The following is a 19,245-nucleotide window of genomic DNA, read 5'->3' on the forward strand; positions in this document are numbered from 1 at the left end:
TTACAGCTATCATCATCCCTTGGTGGAGGGGATGGTGTAGGAGAATGGTGTGGTGGAGGAGAAGGAGCTGATGGAGAAGAAAGGGTGAAGGATTGCGCGTCGAATGTTGTATTGGTAACAGCACCGAACTGGAGCGCGATAAACACATTCGAGCCCGATGGCGGAAAAAAACAATCATAAGATGGAGCCGATGCCCATGCGCACTATCATCCAAAGGAGGAGTCACCTATCTCGTAACTTCCAAAGACTTCTCCAAGACAAAAACAAGTGCAAACATCCGGGCCAACACCAGATGGCGATCTATGCATAGTGTGTGATCTGCAGCTCATATGCCTCAAACAACACGTTTCTGGGCTCTGAAAAGACTCCCTTCCACACAATGTGGTTCAGAATCCAAGGTATGATGGCCTCTGTGGAAGTGGGGATTAGTGTGATTTAACCTTATTGGTTGAACTTTGAGGTATCTTCCAGTGAGATAAAGGGGATACTAAATAGATTTTTTCTGTATGGAAATTAGATCTTACTGCGGTGATATTACTTTGACTCAACTCAAAGAGGGGGAATGATTCAAGCATGTAAATCTATGAAACATACAATTGTGGACAATAATCAGATATCTGCGTTACGTGTAATAGAGGAAGTGTGTGAGAACGACTTCTAAACCACAATTCATTTGTTATAATCCTTTCCCTAGAAACTGGACCAAGTAAACGCGAGAACGGATGCCAGGCAGCATCACTGAGGCCATAAAGCACCCGCCTCGGCAAAGCAACACAAGTTTCAGACCTTCACGGTCAGAGGGCATACTGACATTGATGTAGGATTGCAGTACCAAAAATGATATGTTTTGGAACCTTATTAACTTTCCCTATCACTCATTCATCAAATGGGGACGCTGGTACGGGATCTGCAGCTAGACAGAGTATCCACCAGAAAGATTGTTACTACAACTTTTTCTTCTAATGGAAACTTATACCTGGAGACTCCTCACCTGTATTTCAGAAGTCACAGCACTACTCTGCTCAGGAGGATTGATGCATAGTTACATAAGAAAATCTTGCAGAACGGACCTGGCAATGTGTCCTTCCCTGCACACCTATAATCAAAGCAGTAATGCTTTGCGAAGGTGTGCAAGGAAGCCCATGTTGCAGCCTTATAGATTTTGGAATTGGGATCTCTCTAGCAAGTGTAGAAGTGATCGACTTAGCCCTGGCAGAATGGGCTCTGTTCCCTGCAGAAGCTCTTTCTTGGCTAAGGTGTAGCAGATCTTGATACAGTGGAGGATCCAACATGAGAGAGTCCTCTTTTATACTGCCTTACATTTTTTGGCACCACAGTACCTGACAAAGAACTGTAAAAGCTTCTCCTCTTTCATAGGATGCAGGAGGACAGACTATCAATCAATCAAACAACATTTGTATAGCGCATAGGTGTCACCCGTAGGGGTATCTGGGTAATGAGTCTCTGCCGAAGAGCCAGGTCTTGAGTCTCTTTCTGAAGTCTGACAGCGAGGGGGGTGTACAAAGCAGGAGAGGAAAGCCGTTCCAGGTCTTGGCTGCAATGTAGAAGGAGCAGCCACCGATGTGAGGGCGAGTAGCGCAGGTGTCTAGAGGGCTGGTCGGTGGTTGATGTAGGCAGGTTCTAGGTCGTGTAGGGCTTTGTTGGCATGGGAGGGTCTTGAACTGGCATTTCTCTGGATGGGGAGCCAGTGGAGGTCTCTCAGGTGGGGGTTCGTTTGGAGAGGTCCAGGATGAGTCTGGTTGCAAGATTTATGGTATGGAGTCATCTGAGGAGCAGGGTGGAGATGCCCGCGTAGATGGTGTCGCCGTAGTCGAGGCGGATGGTGAACAGGGCATGAGAAATGGTCTTTATGGTGTTGGTTGGGATCCACATGAAGATTCTGTGAAGCATGCAAAGTGTCTGGTCAGTTGCCAGTCGAGCGTGATGCCGAGGTTGCGTACACGGTTGGTCGGTCAGTAAAGGAGCAGGTCCAAGTCTTCCTGAAAGATCAGTTTTGTCGGTGTTGAGTTGGAAGCAGTCTCTCATCCATTTGGCTACGGTGGTCATGGTGTAGCAAAAGTTGGTTTTGGTGTTGGAGGGCTCCTCGGTGCGCGAGAGGATCAGTTGTGTGTAGCATGCTTAGTAGATTATGTTGAGTCCATGGGATCTGAGGGATGATTCTTGTGGTATGTTGAATTTGATTTCTTTGGGAGCGGAGGTGAAGCGAGGCAAGCAGATGCTGTGTGTGCGTCCTGCAGGGAAGGAGGGGATCCACTTGAGGGCGTTTAGCTGTATGCCTATGTACTGGAGTCCCATCTAAAGGTGGGAAATTTATTCAAATCTCACTAGGGAACCACAGAGGGAATTGGAGGAAACAATTGTAAAACCTTTGAGGAAGCGCATAACAATAGGGGAATGCTGGCCAAGCAAACAGAGAAATGAAGACAAGGCAGCTAAATACCCCTTCACAGTAATTGCTGTATGTTTTATGAATTTGTTATTTATATAGCACAGACTGTGGTAAAAGTAAGAAAAGCACTCTAAAGAGTCCAGTCACAGATCCTATCACTGCAATAGTGGAAAGGTAAGCTCAATCCTGGGAGAAGAGGATTGTTACTGCATTGTTAAGTAGTGTGTTTCAAGGGGTGCAAATTCAGCTCTTTTCCAACCTGGAGCAGGGTAGGGGCGGTCCTAATAGATACAGGGGTGTTCTATCCAGATCCTGGGTGCATAGATGAAGGCATGGTTGTCTTGTTTTTTTTCACACTTCTAAATTAACATGGTCAGAACGAAAAATACTGTATTATGTATATAAGATTTTTTTTAATTCAAATATAAAATACTTGTACTATGAGATAAGAGCTCAGGAAGTCAATGTACTTTTTATTGCTTATTTTTATATTTTGCACATTTAAAAATGATCAAAAACATAGGTATCCCTAGGCTGAAAGAAAGCACTGGACACAAGGACTAAATACTTGCAGTCCTCACAAATGACTCCCCTTATAAACGTTAACCAAAAAGTTCCAGAATGTTGGCCGCGTTTTATTTAACCACAGTAAGGAAACAAACGGGTATTTCATTAAAACAATGGAAATAAAGTAAAGCTGATAAATAAACGTGCAATAAACTTAAATAGAGGAACAAGTCAAACAAATCTATTTTTAATATAATCTCTCAAACAATAAACTTTTATTATGAAGCTGAATTATGTACACATCCAAAACTAAGACCATTACAGCTATACAATGTTAAATCTCAGCAGTTCTTATTTTACTGATATAAAACTAAACACACTGTGCTGTTGTCATGTTTCACATCATAAAACGTAAACACAGAAACAAAATGTGTTTGTACAAGTTTAACATTTCAACTTATGAAATTGTAGACCATAAAGTTTGGAGCTTTGCAATACGTTGTTGCAAACAGCTTTCCATCTGGTGTAGGATCCGAGAAAGCAATCTCATCCAAACTGAGGAACGAGCCGTACATGAAGTTTCCCCTAAAAAAAGAACAAACAAAACAATTTTTGTAGACTTAGAGAAATTTAGCAAAATGAGACTTGGAAAAAAAAGCACAATCCTCAAAGCTTTTTATACATTGTAGGCAAGTTGATCCAGTGTGTTTTGTTGCATCAGAGTGCAATAAAAGAAAGTTACTTGTGTAGAATCTTACTTCTCAGTCAAGGAAATCTTCATTAAAGTAATGATTACTGAACTGTCTTACCCACAGGTTGTACCGACTAATATTACTTTAAACAAGCATTGGCATAGCCAATAGGTCTCGCTTTTGGGACTTTATAAGTATTTAGTTATGTAGCACAATATCCTTGGTGCACTAACATCAACTGTTGCATGGCTAAAAACGTATAAGGCCCCAAAGGCGAGACCTATTGGCTATGCCAATGCTTTTTTTAGAGGCCTGGCATGCAATTTTAAATGTAGGCTGGCAAGAAAAGTGCCAACCCGAGGGGCAAGATATAGAGAGAAATAAGATAGGAAGAGCGGTGAGTTATAATGAGATAGCAGAACTAGAAAGGTGAAGCACAGATAACAGGTCAGGTAAACAAAGTAGCGAGGCAGAGAGGCAGGTAGAGCCGGTGGGATGAAAAATGGAAATATATGAGAAGTGGAGAGAAAAGAGGTGCAGATGAGTTAGAGAGATGAGGCTAATGCAGAGGAAGGGCGAGGGAGAAATAGAGAATGGTGAAATAGGAAAAGAGAGACCGCGGTAGGACAGATGTATTAAGTAAACGGAAACAGTGAAGGAGATAGAGAGAGAGATGAAAGCAAAGGGAGTGATAGATGGAGTGGAAGAGGTAGAGAGAGCGTATTAAAGAGAAAGAAATAAAATAACGCCTTAAACACAGCGGTTTTACCAGCCGCGGTGCGGGGGTTCTAAAGGGTGGGTGGGGCTGCTTCGGCCGTTGGTCGTGCGCAGCACTGGGGAGGGAGTGCTCGTGACGGCCGACGGCAGCAGGGAAGGGGTTAATGGGAAAGGTGAGGGAAAGAGGACATCAATAAAAAGAGAGACATAGAAGGCCAATATGGTCGTGGTCGCTCTAATACTCTCACGACTCGACTATTGCAATGGGTTGATGGCGGGAGTAAAAAGGGCCACTCTGAAGAAATTGCAGAGTGTACAACATGCTGCGGCAAGACTAGTTCTAAAACTACCTAGGAGATCCTCAGCTTCCGCAGCATTGAATGTTCTTCATTGGTTGCCACTGCATAAGAGAATTCTCTACAAACTTCTATTTTTAAAGCTTTGAAAAACACAGGGCCAAAGTATTTCGCCAAGCGTTTTGTGCACTACGACCCAGTGCGCTGCCTGAGATCTTCTAGTGGTAACCTCACCAAAATCCCGAGGTATAAATATAAAACTAGGGGAGGAAAAACTTTCACAGTCTTGGCAGCTAGGGCATGGAACAGCTTGCCACTAAACCTAAGACTTATCGACTCTGAAAGTATATTCAGGAAACACCTGAAAACATGGATTTATCAGCAATCTGACAGTTCTGTGATGGCAGCTATCTAGATGTTCCACAAAATTTCATACACACGCTCGGCGCCAAGATGCTCCCTTCGGAGCGGTAGGTTGCGCTCTATAAATACTCACGAATAAATAAAATAAATAAATAGGTGAGGTAAATTGAGAGGCTAGATAATGTATGAGAGGTGGAAAAGAGGGATGAGGTTGTGAGGCAGAGAGAGAAATGAAAGAGAATGGTGAGGTAGAAAGAGGCATGCGAGAGGTAGAGAAAGCTAAGGTATGGATGGCAAACATAGAAAGGGTAAGATAAAGAGAGATGAAATTAGGAGGGAGGTGAAGTAAATGGAAGAGAAATGAAGGGGGATGAGATGCAAACAGAGCAGCAAGAAGCAGAATGAAGAGAGAGAGAGAGAGCGAGAGAGAAAGAGAGAGAGGGGGGGGCACTTGAGGAGGAGAGAGGGGCAGAGAGCTGACCGAGATCTAGAGGTAGGATCAGAGAGAGGTGGCAAGTTGAGGTCATGAGCGGTAAGTGCTGTGGGGCACTGAGGTTTATTGAAAGAGGTGTGACGTACAGCGAGAGTTTAAAGGTGAAGCAATAGTGTTGGTACGTAGCCATGTATAAATAGACAGGTAAAAATGGAGTGAGTGTTTAGGTAAAAGAATGAGACATGGGACAGAAAGGTGTGACAGAGAAAGAAATGTATTGGGTGGTATAGAGAAGGGACAGCTAGTCACTGAGTGTGGTATGTAGAGAAGTAAGTTAGAGAGAAGGGCAGGGATTTAGTCTCTGGTCAGGTAAAGAGAATTAACTTACTACAAGAGGGGAAGAGTGAGTGATGAAGGAGGGAAATGCGAGTAGAGGTAGAGAGGTAAAACAAACAGGAGCTAAGAGTAAGTTAATGGGAGGCAGACACAATGTAGAGAGGTAAAGAAGGGTTAGTAAGACAGGGAAATGATGATAGAGCAAGATGTAGGTGAGGTAGAGAAGCACCACTTACTACTTGTGTAACAATATATCTGTAAGAGACATTAGTTAGTGATAGATTCCTTACCTTAGAATATCCCCAGGCGTTAGACTGGATCCGGAATTTTTTTGCATACCAGTACCCATGCGCGTCGGTAGGCGTCGTCCGCGGCTCCGCATCCGTTGTCGGCGCCGTGATGACATCGTCGGAGTACTTAGACGCCGCCTCCGCGTGCTGACGTCAGTTCTTATACACAGCTTTTCCGCGCCAGATACGCAGAGCCATGATAGAACCAACACTGGTGCCATGAAACTAGGGCCCTGAAAGGGGATGACCTTAGATATCGGTTCGCAGAACGGGGAGGGTGGGTGGGTCGGTAAGGAATCTATCACTAACTAATGTCTCTTAGTAGTAGTAGTAACTTGTGCATCTGAAAGAGACACGTTAGTGATAGATTCCTTACCTTAGAATAGATACCCCAGCAATACCAACCCCGGTGGTGGGTCAGCGAACCAATAATCACACCAGAAAGTCCTGGAGGACGGAACGGCCAAAGAAGCCATCCCTCCAGACTTGGCTGTCCAGGCAGTAGTGTCTCGCAAACGTGTGCAGCAAGGCCCACGTAGCTGCCTGACAAATGTCCTGCAAGGGCACCCCTTGGCCCAAGGCAGTTGTAGTCGCCGTGGCTCGAGTGGAATGAGCCCTCAGCCCAACAGGAGGTTCCTTCTTAGCCAAGGAGTAACACGCCTGGGTGCACAAGATGATCCAACGAGAGATGGTCCGCTTGTGCACCGCCCGCCCTTTCTTAGCGCCCACGTAACCAACAAAGAGTTGGTCATCCACCCGGAACTGGCGTGTGCGATCCAGATAGTAAGAGAGCGCACATTTTGGGTCCAGACGGTGGAGCCTCTCTTCCTCTTTCGAGGGATGCGGAGGCGGAAAGAGGGTGGGCAAGGTGATGGACGGCCCGATGTGGAAGGCCGTGACAACCTTGGGCAGGAAAGAAGGTCTTGTCCGCAACACAACCTTGTCCGGATGGACAGAGAGGAAAGGAGGTGTGGCAGAAAGAGCCTGGAGCTCACTCACTCTCCTGGCAGTGGTGATGGCAACCAGGAAAGCAGTCTTCAGAGTAAGAAGACGGAGAGGGCAGTTATGAAGTGGCTCAAAGGGAGCGCACATCAGAAAAGTAAGTACAAGGTTCAAGTCCCACTGAGGCATCACGAATGGAACAGGAGGGAACATGTGTGTGATGCCCTTCAAAAACCTATTTACAATTGGGGACTTGAACAAGGATGGCTGATCAGGTAGCCTTAGGAAGACGGAAAGGGCAGAGAGGTAGCCCTTTATAGTGCCCAGAGCAGAGCCCTGCTGGGCAAGAGAAAGAAGGAAGAGGAGAACCTCAGAAAGGGGTGCAAAGAGTGGATCCACAGCCTTTGCTGTGCACCATGCCACAAATCTGTTCCACCTGCAGGCGTATACCGACTTTGTGGAGGGACGCCTGGCTGCCAGAATGACATTACAGATTTCAGGAGGCAAGCCAAATGGCCTCAACTGTCGCCGCTCAATCTCCAAGCTTGTAGGTGGAGACTGGACAGGTTCTGGTGGAGGACCGTCCCCTGCTGCTGCGACAGAAGGTCCTCCTGAAGAGGCAGACGAATCGGAGGATCGACAGACATGCTGAGTAGCTCTGGATACCAATATCTTCGTGCCCAGTCTGGAGCCACAAGGATAACCTGGGCCCGGTCGCACCTGATCTGGTAGTGGTATAGGCGGAAAGGCGTACAATAGACCGCAACTCCACTCGCGACGAAAAGCGTCGCCGAGCGAGTGCCGCCTTGGAAATTCCAACACGCAGAACTGATGACATTGCGCGTTCTCTTCTGTGGCGAATAGATCTAACCAAGGCTCTCCCCACTGCTGAAAGAGGTCTTGTGCCACGTCCGTGTTCAGACGCCATTAGTGATCCATCATGCACCGACGGCTGTCTTCGTCCGCCCTATCGTTCAGAGTACCTGCTAGGTGTTGAACCACCAGGGTCACGCCCTGATGTTCCAGCCACTGCCAGAGGCGCAGTGCCTCCTGGCATAGAGTCCACGACCCCACCCCGCCCTGTTTGTTGCAGTACCACATGGTGGTGGTGTTGTCCGTGAACACCAGCACTACACTCCCCCGGTCAGAGGAGAGGAATGCCTTCAGTGCAAGCTGGATCGCCCGCAGCTCCAAAAGGTTGATGTGGAGCTGGGACTCCGCCAGAGACCAGAGGCCTCTGATCTCCGCCTCTCCCATGTGGCCCCTCCCAGCCCTGGAGGGACGCGTCCGTCACAACTTCGTGCTCCGGTTGGGGTAGGGAGAGGGAGCTGCCGCTGACCCAATCGCGGTCCGTGAGCCACCACTGCAAATGTCTTGCAGTGCCCTCCGAGATCAAGACATGGTCGGACAAGTTGCCCTGATGCTGGACCCACTGAAACTTCAGGTCCCACTGCAGAGCCCGCATCCGCCACCTGGCGTGATGCACCAGAAGGATGCAGGAGGCCATCAGCCCCAGAAGACGCAGCGTCAACCTGCCCGAGACTCGGGATAAAGGCTGAAAGATCGGAATCAGAGCCTGAATATCCCGAACCTGCTGCTCAGGAGGATAAACCCGAAACTGCGCTGAGTCTAGAACCGCTCCGATGAAGAGGAGCTTCTGAGAGGGACACATTGATGGTGAACCCCAGCAGGTGCAGGAGGTCGGCCGTAGTCTGGAGGTGGCTGACGACTGTCTGGGGCGAGCCCGCCTTCAACAACCAGTCGTCGAGGTAGGGGAAGACTGAGAGCGGGCGGGAGAGCAGCCGGGTCCGGCCGGGGCAAGGAGCGAGTGTGCTCTGCCAGGCGCGGGGCGCCTGAGGCCGTCTGAAGAGCGAGGCTGTGCCGGGGAAAGGAAAAGTGTCCCTGGACCACGAGGTGAGGTGCGTTTGCAGCGCTTGAGGCCCATTCATTTTGTGAATCACACATGGACAGTGCGTAACCTAATTCATTTAAGGAGCGGATGATGCAAAGAGTCAGTATTGCTAATTTTTAGATGCTGATTTAAGGAACTGAGACTATATTTTTCTTTAATAAGAAACTTCCTGATAATACAGGTGCAGATGAACCAGAGAGGTTCATGGGGGCATAACGGTTCAAGAGCCTGTGGGGCTCCTGCCGTTTGGCGCAGTACTGATCCAGGGCTAGTGAGAGCCCATGCCCTAGTTTGCTTGTCATCTCAGCTGCCCAGCAATTAGTGGGCAGATGCACCGTTTAGGCCCCTGACATTAAGACTCAGGGCGTCCTAGCCCCAACAAGGCCAGTTGGCCTAGGGACTGCCACAGGTGGTGGCTTATGTGAGTTTTTGCGCAATTGTGTAGTTTTTCCTTGCACCTCTGAATGTTTTTAGACATCATGTGATTTTTGCGCTATTGTATTGTTCTGGTACCTCTGAATGTATTTTATTGCATCATGTGCTTTGTTCTTAACACCGCTGAATGTGTAGGTTTATGCATCATGTGTTTCCCTCTACTACTCCTCTGAATGTATATTTATGCATCGTGGGTAATGTGTTCTTTCCTAGACCCCTAAATGCTGTGTGATACTTAGGTGGTTGTTCTTTTTAGTACAGGTGGTCCTAGTGAGGTCCTGGTCCCCTGCGTGACATTCTCCTAAGGTGGTTAGGGTTGCGTAGGTGGTACTTACCTGTTACCAGTAGATACTGGTTGTGATTTATAACTGTTACTTTGTGCTACAGTGATTTTATATCCTTTTGTTCTAATTTCTAAAAAGTGTTGATTCTGACAGTGGCCCATGGGGCCCTGTCCTGTACATAATCCCCTGTGAATATTGCCCGTGCCCGTTGGCACAATGTACATGTGTGATTTCTATCTGATGTGTTTTGACAATACAAAAGTTATTTTTACATAACCTTGTGTGGAGTTCCTTTTGTGGTGTGCCTAGGATGTTGTTGCTGTTGTGTGCTGGCGCAAATGCTTTACACATCGCCTCCGAGTTTAGCCTTGCTGCTCGTGCCAAGCTACCAAGGGGGTGGCGTGTGACTTCCTTGCCCTGACTAGAATGGTGGTTTCTGCCTGGCTTTGGCGTCAGCCTTAGCCTACCAGAAATAGCCAGTTCTAACAAATGCGTTAGTAACCGCCAGGAAAATAGCTCCCTGGGGGCATCAGCCATACATCACACTGACACTGGGTCTTTTAACCACTGAGCTCTAGGTCTTATGGCAGAGAGGATGCTGGTGTTATCGGTCCGGCAGAGCTGTCCAACTGGAAATAATTTTACAGGCACATTCAGACATCAGAAAGTCTGTCATTACTTGCCTTTAACAAATTCTTCGAAGTGCATAGCAACATCATGCTGCAGGATCTAAGAGTTCAACTTATTCCCCCAACACCATAAGGATGGAGTCTGTTCATTTTTGAAAGTGAGCACTATTACCTTCTCATACAGTGCCACACTGGTAACTGCGTGCCCTTTTCCCTGCCCTTGATTTGCACAATGTGTCACCATCCGACAGACCATCAACATCCAGAGTAAAAAGACATCCTTGAAAACCATCAGCCAGAAAAACAAAAATAAAATCAGGAGGCAGAGAAGTTCCAAGACTCTATGATGACCCTATTTGTACCAAAAAACTGCTGGGAATCAGAGATACCAATGATCAAAATACAGAAGGGGTTCTAAGGTGGTGAGAGATTTCAAAGAGGAACAGTTCTAAAAAGCATACTTACATCATGATTGTCCAATACCAGAGTTGCAAGTGAGAACACAGGGCTATTTATCAATATCAGACCCCACGCTACAAAACCACACCCTCACAAAGTTAAAAAATTACCTTCTTTGGACTAAATTTGAAATCCCACTTACCGGACAGTATCCATCATACGAGTAGCGATGCCCTTTCTACGCAGGAGACTGAATACCCAAATTCTGCTGATTCCACAAATGGCGGCCTCTGGTTTTGTAGAGCAGCGCCAGGCACGCTGGTTCTCAGCTTCGTTTTGTGGTTCTTTGCGAATTGGATCGACCAGAACCCGGAATGCCTACCAAGTACATGTATTTTTATTACAAAAAGTTCTAAGAAATGTCTACTGAATGCAGTCTAATTATCTGAAGCAGAAGAAAAGATCAGAAACAATCAGGATTCATCTTATAGTGACCCTACTCAAGACTTCAGGAGGACACATTGGTTTTCGTTCCCACAACAGTAGACTGAGAGACTTCTTTGAAGCCATTTCTTTGAACATCATCAACAAATTGGGATGTAATGCATAAATTATAAAGAACTCTAATGAAATGTAAAAGAGTTACAACTTCTTGCGATGTGTGCTATTTCACATAGCTTTATAGACCACTTTGATCCATCCAAGTTGATTTCTATTTTACACAAGGTCCTTTTCATAGTGTCCTTCTACAATATTAGTGTGACTGCTTACCTGATAAACGTGGCTCACGGCTGGAAAATAAGTTTTATAATCATTTTTACAAAACTCCATTTACTCTGTAAAGATGACCTTCTTAGACATTTTTGTGAATCTGACACTGCCTCCCATTCCACTGTTATTTCCAGGCTGATTAATTACAGGATCAGGTGTGAAGGTCATGCTCTGCTTCACTCTTTTACTTTCTAAGTGCTGCCAAACTGGCGGTTTGCTGCCTTATAAATCCAGCTTTTGGCCTCTATTTTGTGGGGCATCCCAGCAGTCCTCACCCAGTACACCAAATCAGCAGCCCTTTTTTTGTTCCTTTGGACTTTCCTTCATGGCATACACTAACACAAATTCATTCTAAGACTGGACAGTAATCTTTGTTCAACCCATCGACCTCACAAACTATGCTAGTAGTGGCCAAATAGATGCGCCCCTCAAACGTGTGGACTATCAACTGGTGGTCATCTAGTCCTGGCACTCTCCTCATCCTTGCATGGAAAACCTCTGCTTTTAGTTAGACCAAAATCTTTCACTAAAGTTTCTTCTGTTGCTCACTAAACCGTAAAACACTGAAGATGGCACCAGTTCCTAAAAGAAAGTGAGAGGTAGGCAGCCTATTACGGTTGCAACTCAGTACAAGATGTCTCCAAAGACAAGGAATGAGTGTGTAAATGTGGGGAGTAGTACTCCTTAGTGTGTTGTGCCTTCACACACCCTTTTGGGTGTAAAGCATCATCATTGGGCACTGCTCCTCGTGGGGGTGGCGCTGCAGTCCCTCACAGGCCCTCCAGGAGGGCACTCAGGTGGAGATCTTTTAGGAGTTGCCGCAGTTGTGCATGTGGGTGTGTGGGCCAAGTGGTGAGTGTAAGTGAAGATAAAATAACCAGTTGGTACCCCAATATGTTTATTAGAGGGTCCTCAGGGTTAAGCTAAAATCTGGACAGGGATGGAGATGCACTTTATGCTGATAACGAAGGTAACAGTCTTATTGTGGTGTTAAAAGTGAGGGGTGGTCGACATGTTTCGCGCTGCTAATGGGTCCCTAATGGATCCCGGAGCACTTCATCAGGACTGTGAGTAGTGATTGAGAGTGGGAGGAATCAGGAAAAGACACCCTATATTCCTACCATACCTTCGTTGAGGTTGTATAAACAGAATATGTTTGAGACACGTCTTATTCGTGTACTCAAACCCTCCCCAAGGTGGAAAGGGGCTTTTCTTGGCCGGATAGCGGTCGTGTGAGGAGGGAGAGGTAACACCCTCCAACCCAATCCTGGAGAACTAACAGCCTGCCCAGTCCGTCAGCCAGAGCTGTTACCCAGGCTGTCAAAGGGATGTGCTTAGACTATAGTAACTCTTTGCATCTGGATATTTTCGAATATTTGTTCAGGCAAATGCAACCAATTTAAAGTACTACTGTGATTCTGCTTTTGCGCATGTATGTCACACATCTGTTTCTCAACATCGTGTTCAGTTTCCCAACTCCCCGTGGTGAAACATTTAGGACACAAGTAGTACATGGTATGGGTTCCTTCTTCATGCAGAAAAATATTTATTTCTCTGTACACACCTCTGTGTCTTCTTTCTGTGGACTATATGTAAAATTTTTGTTATGGTTAAAGGGAAAAAATTAGAAACACCTGCACCCTGCCCTCTCCAAACATATCAATAGTGCTTTATTTCACAAGCTCCTGAAAACCTGGTTAAGGCCAGTGTGAGAAAACCATGAGGGTTAACAAGTGGACTCTACAACTCTAGTAGCATAACATTAAAAAAATAGATATATAGATAGATATATAGATAGATAGATAGATATCCTTTATCAAGTCATTTTAAAGTACCAATGATCGAAAAATCTGACCCCAGGAGATAAATAGCACCTGCAAATGTAATGCCATTATTTACTTATAATTTTTTTTAAAAGAAAAAAAAATCAGCCAACATCCCCTAGGTTCATGAGAAAAGAATAAGTAACTTAGCTTCTGAAACCATCACATTTTGACTCTTAAGGTGCCAGGCTTATTTGCAAATGCATGAATGGCTCCTACATAGCGATGGGTAGTGCCATCTGCTTCCATCAAAACTCCGTCGTGATATGCGGATATACAAGCCACATATAGGCACCACTCCTGCATGTTGACTTCAGTTTTCCTCCTTTTTAACCCACCCTCAGATGCGGAAATATGTCTGATAAGACTGATGTGATAAATGGCACTGAGAAAATCTAACCTAGAGCCTTATTAATTCTCAAACTCCACTCTAGAGAAAGGGAAGTCTGTGAGGAATCTGCAGGTAGATTTTCCATTACAACTTGTTACCAAAGGTAACTTATTCTTCTGATGGATACTTCTTCCCTCAAGATTGTTCACCTTCTGAATCTGTACCAAAGCTTTCAACCAATCCAAAAGGAGTGGAATTACACTAGTAAGTAATGCAGGATAGAATGTGCAAACCGGCCCTCCCTACAGATTCAGTAGTCCCTGTTAAAAGTATGGACATAAACCCATGTAGTAGTCTGGCAGATGTCCAGCACAGATATATTCGGAGAGAGGAATGCATATTCAACATTCAGTCTGATTGTAAGAGGCAGAGGCCCTTGTGAGAATCCTTTTTGGCAAGGACATAAAATATATGCAGCGAACAATTTACCTTCTGAATTGGTCTTCAGTACTTTGGACCGATGAAGCCATTAAACAGCGGATTATGAATGTGGCACTGGTTAGACCTATACGTATTGAAGATAAGGGTATATCACGGGTCTAATCATCGTAACAAATAGTTTACCTGTCAGTGTAGTTTTGCAGTATGAAGATCTTTCTGGATTCACTATGCTGTGCATTATTCCGCGGTCTAGTGGTTGGGTCTGGAATCCTAGTCTTTTCTTTCTTTCTTTTTTCGTAGCCCAGGTGGGCGTCGACGTCCCACCTTCTGGTGTACTTCCTGTGACGTCGCCACGCTTCCTGCGGAAGCTCCCACTTTTGGGCGCCATCTTGTGATTCTTTTTTTCTTGTTTTTGTGTTCTGTTCGTGAATCCTTGGCAATGTTTACAAGTTCTTTTTTAAGGTAAATGATTTTCCACTTGGTCTCTTAATGTGTCTTTTTGTATTTTATTTCTTGTATTTCCACCTTCTTCTCATGCCTCATCTTTCTGGCGGAGGTGGGTGGGTTCGCTAGTGAACCCAGAAAGATCTTCAAGCTGCAAAACTACACCGACAGGTAAGAAACTATTCGTTTTGCAGGGTGAATCTTTCTGGATTCACTATGCTGTGCATAGACTGTAGCTGTTTGTTATGTTTGTGGCGGCTGGGTGGAAGATGAGCGCTGGTTGTTGAATATATGTTGAAGCACTTTCTGTCCTACTTGTGCTTCCTTGTTCATTTGTATATCCACGCAGTAGTGCTTAGTGAACGTGTGCACTGAAGCCCATGTTGCCGCCAGGCATATGTCCTGAATGGGTGTGTTAGCCAGGAAGGCTATTGTTGCTCCCTTTTTCCTGGTAGATTGGGCTTGCTAGTTCTTGCCCTGCCTGTTTGTGGCAGAATTGTATAGTTTGTGCGATCCATCATGCGATAGTATCTTTTGTTACTGGTCTACCCAGGAACCTGGTTGCGAAGGACACAAAGAACTGCTTTGTTTTCCTGTGCTCCTTCGTTCTTTCCATGTAATGCATTACTGCCCTTCAAGCGTCCAGAGCGTACAGTGCCCTCTCTGCGCTTGTGGATGGTTTCTGCATTAGTGCTTGCGGATCGCTTACCCTGTGCAGCGAGGTGATTGCCACCAGAAAGGCTGTCTTCATTGTGAGCATTTGTAGTGAGGCCTTACGAATGGGTGTAAAGGGCGCTTTCATAAGCTCTGTTAGGACTAAGTTGAGGTTCCATGCCGGTGGTGGTATCCTCTTAGGTGGTGCGATCCTCTTTGCCCCTTCTAGGAATCTCTTAACTACTTGTGATGTAAAGAAGCTCTTTCCTGTCTCTCCTCTTCTGTAGGCTACTATCGCTGCTAGGTGTACTCTTAGCGAGGATGAACTTAGTTTTGCTTTCAGCAGGTGTGTCAGATATTTTAGCACCGTTGATTCCCTTGTCATTCTCTTGTGTAGCTTTTCCTTGCTGCACCATTGTGTGAACCTCTTCCATTTTGCCACATAGCACCTTCGTGTGGAAGGTCTCCTTGCCTCTCGTAGCACCCGCAGAGTGCTCTTCGGTAGCCTTAGGTGTGCAAACTCTATGTCTTCAGGAGGCATGCATCTAGGCCGAGGCTCTCTGGCTCTGGGTGTAGTACCTCTCCGTTTTGCATGGAGACTAAGTCCTTTCTTTTTCCGATCTTGTGGGGTGGTCCCTGTGCCATTTCCATTATCAGTGAGTACCAAGTGTGCCTTGCCCACGGTGGTGCCACCAGGATCAGTGTCATGTTGCTGGTTCTGCACTTGCTGAGTACCGTGTATATCAGTGGTATCTGGGGAAAAGCGTAGGCAAATGTTTTTGACCAGCTTATCTATAGGGCATTCCCCTGGGATTGTTCCCCTGGTTTCCTGGATGCGAAGTATCAGCATTTCTCATTCTGGTGTGTTGCAAATAGGTCTATCGTTGGTGTTTCCCACCTCCTGAATAGCCACTCGTGGGATGCTGATGTCTGTCTGCTGAGCCAGTCCGCTTCCACGTTGTCCTTTCTTGGTAGGTGTATGGCTAGTAGGTCTATGAGTGGGATGGCCCATCTCCATATTTCCTGCGCTAGGTTTGATAGTGCAACTGATTGTGTTCCTCCCTGTTTGTTGATGTAGAACATCGTTGTTGTGTTGTCTGTTTGTATCAACACTCTCTGGTTGTACAGTTGTTTCTGGAAGGCCTTCAGGGCGAGGAGCACCGTCTTTAGTTTCAGGTAGTGGATGTGTCTGATCGCATCTGCTGGAGTCCACAGACCCCCCACCTTGAGCTTGTTCATGTGTGCTCCCCATCCCATCTGGGATGCGTCTGTGGTGATGGTCACCGTTGGGGTTGGTGGTGCTAAAGGCTTCCCTTTTGTTATGTTCTCCCTGTTCCACTATGTTATCTCCTCCTGCACTGCGTGCGTTACAACCACTAGATCTTCCAAACTCCCTGTAGCTTGTGACCATTGCTGTTGCAGCCATTCCTGGATTGGTCTCATGTGGAGCCGTATATAGGGGACCATGTGTATGCAGGACGCCATCATCCCCATGATCTTGCTCGCTGTCCTCACTGTCAGAGCTTGCCCCTTCTGGTAGCGGCGTGTCTCCTTCAGCAGGGCAAGTGTTCTCTTGTCGCTGGGGAACACCTTGCTCTGTATGGTGTTATCTGTGCACCCAGGAAGATTTTCACTTGCTCCGGTTCCATTGAGGATTTCCCCCAGTGTATGGAGAATCCCAGGTCTGTCAGCGTTTCTATGACCCGCTTCGCGTGTTCCTTGCATGTCCTGTGGGAACTTGCTTTTATTAGCCAGTCGTCGAGGTAAGGGTAAACATGAATCCCTTCCCTCCGCAGGTGCACTGGCACGGCAGCGAGACATTTGGTGAAGACCCTTAGTGCGGATTTTAGTCCGAAGGCTAGGGCTGTGAACCGGTAGTGTTCTTTGTTGATGGCAAATCTTAGTAGATGTTTGTGCTGCCTTTTCATGGGAATGTGTAGGTAGGCATCATTGAGGTGTATGGTGGACATGCAGTCTCCGTCCCTTATCTGAGGAATGACCTCTTGTAGGGATGTCATTTTTAATTTTGTGTCCTTATGTATTGGTTTAGGAACCTTAGGTCCAGGATGGGTCTTAGCGTTTCATCCACTTATGGTACTAGGAAATAGTTTGAGTACACTCCCTTGTTTCTTTCTCTGAATGGAACTGGTTCAATGGCCTCCTTTTGGAGGAGTTCTTGTGCTTCCTCTAGGAGCAGTGCTAGTGCTTTTGTTGAATGTGCCTTCCTTTTTGGTTTTCTGTTTGGTGGTTTCTTTACCAGTTCTATGCAGTATCCAACTGTATGATGTTGTGTATCCATTTATCTGTAGTTATCTTCTTCAATTCCTGGAAGAAGTGTTTTAGCCTGCCTCCTACCGGTGTTACATGTTCGTTGACGTTTGGTCGGTATAACCCTCTCGTTGACCTTGTTGTGCCCCACCCTAGGAGGGGTCGTGTGGGTGAGCACGCTTCGTGGGATGGAGTCACTTTGAGGTGGGTTGCTGGCCCCCTCTTCTTGTTTGCTCTCGTCCATTCGCCCTCCCGCAAAAGGACGGGCCCCAAGACTGGGACTGGTACTGCCAGGCTTGTTTTTGCTGGCCCTGCTGCGTTTGATTGTCGCCCTGGAAGGCCTGCTGGAATGTATGTGTGACGTTCCCGGCTGGTTTCCCCCTCTTCCGTTTGGTCTCCGTGTCGGGGTGTCTGAATTGTAAGGCCCCCATGGACCTTGCAGTCTCATTTTCCTTCTTGAGCTGGGTGAGTTTCATACACCGGTGCCCCGAACAGTGTTTCTCCATTGAAGGGGGTGCTCAGAATGTTGTTCTGTACTTCCGGCTTGTCTGGTGGTGAGTCTGAGGTTGTTGGAACATTTGCCCTTTTCCTTGCTGCTGCCACAATAATGGAGTCTGCCGTGACGGATCCCTGGATGTAGGGGGGTACTTAAGAGGAGTGCTTGTATTTCTTCTCTGTCCTAGGCGTGACAGACCTGCAGGTCACTGGGTCTTTGAACGCCTCCCTCCCCTGGTCCAGGACACTTGGAAGCATAGGGAGGAATTGACTCCTTGTTTGAGTGGGGTGCAGGGTCTCTAAGAGGAAGCATGCCTTTGGTTTTTCCTCCTCCAGTTTGACTCCATAAGCCGTTGCCGCGTTCCTGATGACCATGTTGTAGACCCCGATGTCATCTGGCGGAGGAGGCCTCGAAGGGTACGTCTTTACGGGCTCTTCTGGGCTTTCTGAAACTCGTCCGCTGGTCATCGTCGCCTTCCTCGTCGTAGTATAGACCCTCTTCCTCTAGGTGTTCCTGGGGCTCGGGAGCTTTCTGCGGTCCTTCGGCATCGAACTCCTCTATTTCGACGATCGTCGTCTGCGGTTTCGACAGAATCGTGAACCTTTTAATTTTTTCGGTGAATTCTCTCTTCCTTTGCAGGATGTTATCCATCTCCGCCTCAAGCCTTCTCTTCTCTCTCTCCATTTCGGCAGCCTGTTCGCCGTCGAGTGTTTCGGCCAATCTCTTCGACGTAGTCGTCGAAGCAGCCTTCAGGTCCTTCTCCTTCGAAGTCGAGCGGTCCTTTTCGGGGCGTGCTTCGACGACCGTGGCTTTTCGCCGTCTAGGAGTCTTTTTCGAAGGATCCGCTGGGCTGTTTGTCCTTGGTTGCAGCTGCGGCCGTCGAGATTTTCGGCGCCAGTGCTCCCTTCGTGGACTTAAGACTCTGGTTTTCGAGAGTCTGACTCAGACTTTCGAGAGGCTGTCGGGGTTTAGGGGCCGACGTCTCTCCTACCTCTTTAGATGTTTTCTTATCGGTCTCTACGACTGTGTAGTCATCTGGTCCCTCGGCGATGTTGTCCTCTTCGCCGCTGGAGAGGCCCAGGTCCCGAAGCAACGTAGGTTGGCCTTTGCCTTGCATGTTGTAGTTGACTCTTCTCTGTCTCTATCTAACCCTGAATGTCTTCGGGGTGAAGACGGAGCAGGAATTGCAATCCTTGCTCTCATGGTCGACCAGTAGGCAGAGGTTGCAGACTGGGTGCTGGTCCTTCAGCGATTATTTGTGGTGGCAGTTACGGCAGATTTTAAAAGGTGTTGTAGTGTAGTTCCTATATTCCCAATAGGCTCTGCGCATTGGAATAACAAACGATAGTAGGACTGAGGTCGACTAGATCTC

At 46.8% G+C, this 19,245-nt stretch overlaps 1 protein-coding gene across 3 annotated transcripts in view; it reads right to left on the reverse strand.

Annotated features, from left to right (window-relative positions):
- Nucleotides 1-2,856: 2,856 nt before the first annotated feature.
- Nucleotides 2,857-19,245, reverse strand: part of ESCO2 (establishment of sister chromatid cohesion N-acetyltransferase 2) — a 364,228-nt gene continuing 347,839 nt past the window's right edge. For 2 of the 3 annotated variants that reach the window (XM_078649953.1, XM_078649952.1), the window contains exons 10-11: nt 10,848-11,023; nt 2,857-3,502 (exon numbers count right to left, since the gene is read on the reverse strand). In XM_078649953.1, coding sequence (XP_078506079.1) covers nt 3,370-3,502; nt 10,848-11,023 — 309 coding nt within the window. In that variant the 3' untranslated portion in view covers nt 2,857-3,369. The remainder of the gene's footprint in view (nt 3,503-10,847; nt 11,024-19,245) is intronic. The other variant, XM_078649954.1, reaches the window with a different exon arrangement.

This window comes from Lissotriton helveticus, chromosome 6 (assembly GCF_964261635.1).
Source record: "Lissotriton helveticus chromosome 6, aLisHel1.1, whole genome shotgun sequence".
Taxonomy (NCBI): Eukaryota; Metazoa; Chordata; class Amphibia; order Caudata; family Salamandridae; genus Lissotriton; species Lissotriton helveticus.